Source organism: Rousettus aegyptiacus, unplaced genomic scaffold (genome assembly GCF_014176215.1).
Source record: "Rousettus aegyptiacus isolate mRouAeg1 unplaced genomic scaffold, mRouAeg1.p scaffold_m13_p_5, whole genome shotgun sequence".
In the NCBI taxonomy this organism is placed as follows: domain Eukaryota; kingdom Metazoa; phylum Chordata; class Mammalia; order Chiroptera; family Pteropodidae; genus Rousettus; species Rousettus aegyptiacus.
The window spans coordinates 46,158,153-46,168,089 of NW_023416308.1; the positions used below are offsets into that span (position 1 = coordinate 46,158,153).

Below are 9,937 nucleotides of genomic sequence, written 5' to 3' on the forward strand. Positions count from 1 at the left end.
TGCCTACAGCACCTGGTATTCCTAGGTGGTCTCCCATCAAGTACTAACTAGGCCCTACCCTGCTTAGCTTCCGAGATCAGACATCAGGCTTGTTCAGGGTTGTATGGCTGTAGACCATGGACTGTAGCTCTACTGGGATGTGAACTCCAGAACTTCTGCGTGTAAAGCAGACATGCTAACCACTACATTATGTAACCACGTCCTGATTTCTATTCTTACATGTTAAGATATGGAGCTTTTATTAAAAGTGCCAGATTCATACATTACTGTAAATATATCTTAATTTTGACCTGTCGTTAGATAAAAACTATACATTTTATTAATGATGTTTTTATAATATGACTATTTCATGAAATTATGCTCTAAAACTAGAGACGGTTACATATATTTTTGCTTTTTCAAAAAGGGAAGAAGGTAGATAGATACTTTAAATTATAAACCAATGCTCTCGACTGACCTTAAGTAGGGCAAAATTCTCAAACATCTTGCCAAACAGATGGTTTCTAAGTATTATGGAAGCTGAGATTACTTGGAACAGCATGGACTCCTAAAGAATAAGGCATGCCAGGTTAAACTAATTGTCTTCTTTTCTGTTTGAGTAGATTTTATGGTTTTATGGTATTGGTAGGAATATAGTGTATGCAGTTTGCAGCAAGGCAATTGGTGAAATCTCTACTGTTTACTAGCTTTCCATTGGATGATAATGAAATTAATTGGTTGAAGTGGAAGTGTCTGTATTTAAGGAGTATTTCCTAGGATTTTGTCAAAGCGCTCTTTGATCTTTATCCTAGTTACCTCTTTATTCATTACATGTCGGGGTCATTGGTGGCAGGTAGCCAAAAAGATAAGAGAATTTATTGGATGACAAAATCAGGGTCACAGACAATTTGTTTCCTATAGTGATGGTTTAAATTTAATACAATGAAATATGACAGATATAGCTGCAATATTCAGTGTTATACTTTATTTAATCCACAAAATATTAGAAAAGACACACTAAAATGATAGATATAAATTTATATTTATTAATAATAAAGCCAACACTTTTTGAGTATTTAACTATCCAGGCATTGCTAAGTGCTTTATATAATTACTAATTTAATGTTGACAAAATCCTCATAAGACAATAGTAGTAGTATGGAAATTGTACTCCTGCTACTATAGTAATATCTAACATTTATAGAGCTTTTAATGAGTACCAGGTGCTGTTCTAGGCATTTTACACTTAATTCTCATAAAAATCCTACAAGTAGGCACTTTATAAACTTGAGGAAATTGAGGCACAGAGAAGTTTAATAACTTGCTAAGGTCACACAGTAAATTTTTCTAGGATTCAAATCTGATTGTCTAATTTAAAAGCCTTAGGTAAACTTCTTACCCCTTTTTTACAGATGAGATTTTAAAGGTTACAGAGGTTGAGAAACTTCTGCAAATTTCTGATAAACTAGAAGACTTAGATTAAATCCTGTGATGGTTGCTTTTACAGCTGTTTTCTTCATTACGTACTCTACTATATTGCCTTACTATAACAGCTACTAGGTAACTAGTAATTAGATCAGGTGTTTTAATATCTTATTGGTTGTAATCTTTATAATAACCCTAGGAGGTTGCTATTGTCCCTCCCATTTCACAGACAGAAAACTGAAAGTTTAAGAGGTTAAGCAAGTTGCTTAAGATTATATCGTGAGTCAGGAAGCTGCAATTCACATCCAGGTCTGTTTGACTCCAAAGCTCATATTCTTAAACATTATCCTTTGAAGGAAGGAAAAGATGTGACAAAACAGTAGCATGAATTAGTTTGATGTGAGGCAGTGGTGTGGTGCGGTGCCACTGCCATCAAGGTGAATGCCACCTGAGGCTGCACTGTAGAAATACAGTCTTCAAAGCAAAGGAAGTATCAGTCCTACTTTATTCTGTAATGGCAGAGTATACATGGGGCATTGTATATGATTCTGGGCTCCACACTTTTAAAAGAGGATTCCTGACACACCTGAAACTCAGCCAGAGTTGAGTGCCCAGCATGGCAAGTGTCTGAGTAACACATTCTATAGGAAGTTCTACAGGAAGAACTGTTAAAAAGCTGAGAATACTCAGCCCTCCCAAAGAGGAGACACAGAGAAGGCTGAGGAACTAGTATTTGAAGTGTCTTCATGTGGTAGAGGATTAGATACAATCTGTATAGTTCCAGAGGAAAAAACTAGGCTGCACATTTAGAGAATCAAACAGGTGGACCTGGAGCTTTTTAGAAATGAAATGGGCTTCCTTGTAAGAGAATGAATTTTTTTCACTAATGGAGAACCTGAATGACCACTTATTGTGTGTGTTAAACATGTATGTCTTAGGCGTAGTAGTTCTTAAATTTTAATGGGTATAAGAATCATCTGAAGAATATTGTTAAATATTCATTTCCAGGCCTCACTTTTAGAAGTATTGACTAAGTGGATCTGGGATAAAGTCCAAGGATCTGAATTTTTAACAGTCCGGTGGGTCCAAACAAGGTGGTCAGTGACTCATACTTTGATAACTAGTGAGACTGGGTAAACTCTGAGATCCTTCCGTGTATTTTGCAAGTAAACATTTTAGTAAAAAATATGTGTAGTCAACATGATGGCTATTCAAAGAAAAGTGTCTTAAATTTTACCAAAGATTCAAGACAAAATTCTTTAGTATGTTCACAGTTATAATTAGAGGTGAAATTATTGGAATTTTGGATATTAGGATGGAAGAAGAAAACCTGATTCTCAATCTCTGTCAAAAAGACAAAACTTTAAAAGTAAAATGGAAGATACAAATCCATTATGAAAGACTTTAAACACTGTAAAGGACCCACTCTACATATACTAAGGAGCAGCAACCTTATAGGGACCTAGGAAAAGCTGATTACCTTAAAAGACAGCACCTGTGTAAGGTTAAACACCTACCAAGCTTTGAGTCCCAGGCTTATATAAATTCAGCCTAAAACTAACAAACAGGTGTGGGTGAGAGTTAGAAACTCAAAGCATAGCTGGTCTTCTAACTCTGGCCCACTTTTTGTTGGGCCTAAAGAGTTTTTGCTGGCAAGTATAATATGTTTGATTAATCTTAACTTTTACTTAAAGCAGTCAACCCGAGAGCCATATTTTAGAACTAAATTGTATCCCAAAATACTTTTACTCTCTGTAAATATCTTTTTTAAACAATGGTGCTTGGTATAATTACCGTCCTATATCAGGACTTTTATTTTTATTTTTTCTACATAAGTTGCATAATGATGTTATATTTATTTCTTAATTGTATTAAAGTTTTAAAAGTGTTTTTTTTTTCCTTTGAAAGTCGTTAAAAATGGATATTTAAGGAATTGATATTCTTGGCTGTTTCGTTGATTGATAGTATTGATGTGTTAATTTAGTTCATTAAAGACTAGTAAATGACTTCTGTTTTAAAGTTAAGGTAGATAAAATTTCCAAATGACAATTACATATTAAGAAGTTAGATCCTTGTTTCTATTTAATTTCTTCTTGCTTCCTTTTAATGGTTGCAGACCTCCTCATAGATTTTTCCTTGAATCATGAGAGATGAAATTGCAACAACAGTTTTCTTTGTCACGAGATTGGTGAAAAAACATGATAAATTGAGTAAACAGCAAATAGAAAACTTTGCAGAAAAGCTGATGACTGTCTTGTTTGAAACATACAGAAGTCACTGGCACTCTGATTGCCCTTCTAAAGGGCAAGCCTTCAGGTGAGATCTAGTATGTGGTATGGCAAAGGGAAGTAGCAAGAAAGTAATAACCATTGGGAATGATTTTGTTGGCAGTCTATGAGTAATGAAAGTTTTATAGGCTCAAATTTATTTGTGTGAATGTGGGCTTGAAAGAAAGAGATGCAGCAGGTGACAGTGCAGTTCAAAATTATAGAACAAACCCCTTATATGAAGTGGATTAAACAATTTCTAACTTATGTTTAACTTGAAAGATATGCAGTGCACATTCAGTGAACTGTGTGACTTAGTGATACCTAAGCAACCCATATTCTGAGTTGCTGTGAGAAAAGTTGATATTTTACTCTTACTTGTAATACTGGAGGTTGGGAAAGGGGTCTGTGGAAAGCAGAGGTGAAGCGGGAGCTGTGTGTATTCGAGTAGTATGCCTATAACAGGATTCTTCTGCTAAAGCACCTGTCACCATGCCTTTGTTTCATTTTCCTTGTTTTTTTTTTTTTTTAAGGTGTATCAGGATAAACAATAGTCAGAATAAAGATCCCATTCTACAAAGGGCTTGTGCTGAAAGTAATGTAGACTTTTCTCACCTGGGACTTCCAAAGGAGATGACTATATGGGTAGATCCGTTTGAAGTTTGTTGTAGGTGAGTAATCTCATTGGAGTTAAGAGTGTGTGTGCTTTGTGACACCTGGAAACCTTAGGTAATTTAGTTAGCTCTATACACCTTTCAGGATGATGCTCTAAAGCCTTGGGTTAGTATTGAGGGCATTGATTGGCTAGGATTTTTAAGATATAAACGTTCTTAGACAACACACTTTCAGTAAGAGTGGATAGAGTGAAAAGCACAAAGATTTTGCAAAATATTTGAAATTTGATTTTAATCCCTGTACCTTATTCCCAATAGATTATAATGCCTAAGTATTATAGACAGTATCCAGGGAGAGAAGGAATTAGCTACCATTGGGCAATTGAGCACATTAGTTGAATTAAAAGAAACTAGTGTTTGTCTTTTTCTGAACAATTAACCAAGATGGCTCTTACAGTATACTCCCACTGATTACAACAGTGTGGTAGCTGAAGGTCATAACATCTCTCAATCTGCTTTGCTGTCAAGTCATTTCAATTTGTTTTTTTTAAATAACTCTTTTTGTATGTTAGCGAGTTGTCTTCAGAAAAGATTAGAGAGAAAACTCTGAGAAATTGAATCTCTAATGAATAATTTCCTGTCTTTTCCTACTTAGGTATGGTGAGAAAAACCATCCATTTACAATTGCTTCTTTCAAAGGCAGATGGGAGGAATGGGAACTCTCCCAACGAGTCAGTTATGCTGTGAGTAGAGCCACACTAGACTACTCCTCTGGCACCTCCTCTGATGAGGAAAGTAACAAAGAACCTCAGATAATTCCTAAAGTCAGCAATCCAAAGAGTATCTATCAGGTAAAGTGTGCTTCAGTTTTTTTTTTCTTTCTATTCTTATGGTAAAAAGAATATGCTCACTGTAAAAGCAAAGAAACAAACAATTGGAAAATATGGAAAAAACTATAAAGATTAAAATCACAATTTTGGTATTCTGGCAAAACTTTATTTTCTTCTATGTGTAGTTCTACTTGGCTGAGTGCTCAGGATCTCTACCACCTTTTGCAATTCCATTTTTCTGTATAATATTTGAATGTAAGTTTCTTTTCACTCAAATTTCTTCAGAATTAAATACTAAAATGAGTTGGCTTTTTGACAATAAACAACAACATACCACTCATAGGAAATTTAGAACAATAACAGATGGTCAAAAGTCTGCATTCACACCACTAGGAAAATTTAAAAAAAAAAATTTTTTTTTTTCAGCCACAGCCTATAGAAAGATATGCATGGCTGTATTGTGGAAATAGGTTTAATGAAATAATACTTATCTTTACTAGCTACAATGTCCCCAACACTTTGTATTAAATTAACTTCAACTACCTAAATTGATTTCTTGACTCACTAGTGGTGACAACCCACAGTTTGAAAAACACTGATCTGGAGAGGATCTCTGTTGACGCTTTGTGTGTATATACTTGTTTGTATGTTTTCTTAAATTAATCACTTGCGTATCAATACGTTAAAGTACTTTAAATATATAACACTTTAATATTTATTTGCTTTTCTAGTAATTTACTTAGTTAATCTACTATTAGCAGACATCTTGATCGTTTCCATATTGTTGTGATATAAAAAGGTTGATAACTTATACAGAGATGTCTGAATTTTAAATTATTTCTGGAGACTTAATTCTCACACATGGAATTACTAGGTCATTGGGTATGGACATTCTACTCATTCTCAATATACGTCCAAAGCATCTTCTGAAAGTTGTATTTATTTGTAATGTAATAAATTTTATGTAAAAATGTTTATCATTTTCCCTAAAATTGGGTATTCTTATTTAAAAATAGTTCAAAAACAATACTATTGCAGATATTATTAATTAAATTAAATATAAACAAACTCCACATCTCCAAATGTTTGGGTATTTACTGTCTTATGAATTTTCTCATCTTCATCCAGTTATTTGAGGTCTGAATGTATTATAGGCTCTGAATAATCTGAATGTATTATTATAGCATTTTGACTCTGTCATATTATTGGCAAATATTTTCCCCTAGCTTGTTTATACACACACACACACACACACACGCACACACAAACACACACATGAACACACATATATGTATATAAAGATATATATATATATATATATAAATTTCTATAAGTATAAAAGTTTAAAATTATGTAGTGAAATATTTGGACAATTAAGTTTTTATGTTTTGAAAGATCATCTTCCACTTAGGGATCAGATCTATAGTCAGCTATATTCTTCTAGAGCAATGTGATCTGTAAAACATCTGTATTGGTCATTTAGCATCTTTAAAACAGATATTTCTAGACCTCAGACCCAGAGATCATGATTAGACAGTTTTGGGTTGGGACTGTGAGGTGTGATGAAGTAAGGGATAACTTAAGAATATATAGAAATTTGAATAAATATGTTTTTAAAATTTTTAGCTGGGGTCAAGAATTGATTTTGTTAAAAGGTATCAAGTGACTGACTTTATTACCAACCCAACCCCCAAATGCTAGCTAGTTTTCCAAAGATGGTTATCTACTTTCGTTTTTATTTATTTGTACTTCTTATATTTCTGAATGGTGTAATTTCTGAGTTATGGGTTTCATTTAATCCTTAGAGCTAGCTTATTAGTTTATGGAAGATCTTCATACCTGTTCTCCCCACTCCCTCCTTTTTTTCAGGTTGAAAACTTGAAACAGCCTTTTCAATCTTGGTTCCAAATTGCCCGCAAAAAGAATATGGCGAATGGCCGTACGAGCCTCCTAGGAAATACTCACCATGTGTTACATAAGAACCTTAAGGGTCATAGGCCTGCTGCTGTACCCCGGGTGGACAGGTACCACTGGGTCAACATGAACAGATAATGCAGAGGCTGGGAACTGGGTGGGATAGATCTCAGGGGAGCCCCTTTATTTCCTCTAAAATGAAACTAGTCTAAGTTTGAGAGGCCCATGAAACAGAAAAAATAACCATATTAGGGACCAGGCTGCATGAAGATGAGCCTTCATGCAGATCATTACTATGTTCTTAGCTGTACTTTTAATTCTTATTTAATTTGATATGAAGTTTTATGAAGTTTTATGTAACACTAATGAATGTACCCAATAAGGTAATATAATAAAGATACTGACCTGTGATAAGATTCAATGAATTATGAAAAGTAATAGTTTAAATAAACGTATTGTGTTTTTAATATATTTCTAGTTCAATTTATTGTAAGAAAATTTTAAAAGTGTTTCTTCATTAGCTATTCAAAAAAATGTAGATCTTCATTTAGGGAAGAGTGATCCTTATAATCTAGTATTCTGGTTCTACTTTATTACCTGCCATCTCTATTTTATTTCATAAGGCCAGTGACAGCATGTTTGAAAATTACTCTTTAAGAAGTTTATTTCTAAACCTCTTAATAGACTTAATAATTGTGACTTATTTTATAAGTGTGATGTATGCTCATAAAGAATTCAAGTTAAGCAGAAAAACATAGCACCAAGAAAATAAAAATTGATTCTACCCAGCCAGAAATTATATTAACATTAAATGGCGACCATCTTTGCAGTTATCGTATATATACGATATATATATATATATATACACTACATAGTATATACATACTACAGGCACTACTTGTTAAATATTTAGATTTAATTTTACTTGATCTTAACGAAGCAAAGAAACTTAAAGTGAAACTGAAAAAATTGTTGAAATATTTATAAGCTTTTTCTATCACAAATTATTTTATTTCTTGAAAGTCTTCTTTATGTTTTTTTTAAATAACCAAAAAACAAAAAATGGATATCATCAGGAGGCTGAACAGTCTTTAAAAGATTATTTTTTAATTTTATACGGTATTGGTTGTTGCTCTGTAAGCTGCAAAATTAACATACATTTTTTCCTTGTCCCTTATTTCTCATGTTATTTTTAAAAAACAGGTGTAATTGACATATAACATTATATTTGTTTCAAATATGTAACATTTTAATGTCAAGGTTTAACATTTATGTTCTATCCTAAAACAATTATTTTTATAGTTTTTTTTTAGTTCTATATTTAAAATGATTCAGTGCTCATTAATAAACTTTTATATATGTAAAATCTATTTTAATTCATCTTTGGTTAGGTGGATTTTATTGTTAGGCAGCTTTTTTACAAATGGCTCATAGGTGCTAAATTCTGTGAATTCATTTGTGCCTGAGACTATCTCTGTGCACTTATACTTGAAGGACAATTTGGCTGAGTACTAAAATCTTAGGGCATGCTTTCTTTCCCTTATAACTTTGTGGACATTGTATTTCTCATGTTTCTGGCATTTTTATCTTTCTGTGGAGAAATGCGAGACTACCACCTTGATTTTCCCAACCCCTGCCACTTGCACAGACATGTACATTTACTTCTTTAGGTGACTTCCTTTGCCTGCCACTGAAAAGTTCTCTCTTTATATAGGCATACCTTGTTTTATTGCATGTCACTTTATTGTGCTTCACAGGTGTTGTTTCACAGGTGGTTTTTTTTTTTTTTTTTTTTAAACAAATGGAAGGCGAGACCCTCCACCAGCAAAAAAAAAATTGACTTGCTTTATTGCAATACTTTATTATGGAGCCCAAACTGCATCATCTCTAAGGTATGCCTATACTTGAAGTCTATGTCTCGGTCCATCATTTTGTATCAATTTTCTGACCTGCAGGTTTAATTTTTCTAGAGCAATCTTCTGCAATATTACCTTTGAATACTTTATTTGCCCATCCATTTTAGGAAGACCAACTCTGTTTATTCTGCATTATTTTTTGTCTGTGATAACCATAATTTATCTGACCACTTTACTATCTTTCATCTTTAAAAAAAACAAAACAAAACAAAAAACCATGATTGTCTTAAGCTTTCTTTCTGCCATTTTGACTCTCAGCCCTGGAAAGTCTTTCTTGCTTCTATCTTATTTATTCCATAATGATGTCATTTTGGACTTCAATTAATGACTTTCTCTGTAAGTGTTATTCACATGTACAATTTGTTAAACTAAAAAAATGAGAGAATTGTGTAAAATAGGTAGAACATAATATAATACTTAGGTGTGACGGAAGAATGGGTTTCTAAGAAACTTTGCACAGAAGGATTTATTAGCAGTCTCCTGAAGTTTGTGAGGTTGGCTTAAATAAAGCTTCTTCCAGCCAACAGAGTTAAGAAATCTGTGGCACATGTATTGCCAGTCCTGTACCCCACGCCCTAATCAATCATAATATTCTTAAAATTCTATGCAACACAGTATTATAGATGGCCATTAAAATAATCTTTCCAAGTTGCTACTCAAGAAGAAATCAGTTTGATCACCATAGTAAGATTTGGGCCAGAGCTTTAGTTCTTCATTTTTTAGAACTTGTCATATGATCCTGAAGCAAATGTGTAGGGGAAAAAATAATGAATTATACATTTTTTTTTATCGGTTAAAAGTAGTCGATACATTTGAAAAGCCCCTGGATAAATGAATACTGTATCTATTAGTATATCAGTATAATAAACAGATTAGATCTTCCTAGTCTGCTTTTTGAGATTTTTAGAGTATGTACTATTCTTTTTATTTTTTAAAAATTAATTTTTTGAGAGAATTGTAGATTCACACACAGATAATAGATAGATCCTGTG

The 9,937-nt window shown here is 33.0% G+C and overlaps 1 protein-coding gene and 1 pseudogene across 1 annotated transcript; one reads left to right on the forward strand and one right to left on the reverse strand.

The window, feature by feature from the left end:
• On the reverse strand, window positions 1-115 carry LOC118603117 (annotated as a pseudogene).
• Window positions 116-2,995: 2,880 nt separating this feature from the next.
• On the forward strand, window positions 2,996-7,498 carry BTG4 (BTG anti-proliferation factor 4). Its single transcript, XM_016165646.2, has 5 exons — window positions 2,996-3,056; window positions 3,521-3,720; window positions 4,205-4,342; window positions 4,941-5,136; window positions 6,985-7,498. The coding sequence occupies exons 2-5, from the start codon at window positions 3,548-3,550 to the stop codon at window positions 7,165-7,167; spliced, it is 690 nt and encodes a 229-aa protein (XP_016021132.1). The 5' UTR covers window positions 2,996-3,056; window positions 3,521-3,547; the 3' UTR covers window positions 7,168-7,498.
• The last annotated feature ends 2,439 nt before the right edge of the window (window positions 7,499-9,937 follow it).

Bases quoted from the DNA above. Each gene is read 5' to 3' on its own strand.
- BTG4 (XM_016165646.2), top strand. From the start codon at position 3,548: ATGAGAGATGAAATTGCAACAACAGTTTTCTTTGTCACGAGATTGGTG. The intron at 3,721-4,204 runs GTGAGATCTAGT...TTTTTTTTTAAG, and splicing joins TCTAAAGGGCAAGCCTTCAG to GTGTATCAGGATAAACAATA. The intron at 5,137-6,984 runs GTAAAGTGTGCT...CCTTTTTTTCAG, and splicing joins ATCCAAAGAGTATCTATCAG to GTTGAAAACTTGAAACAGCC.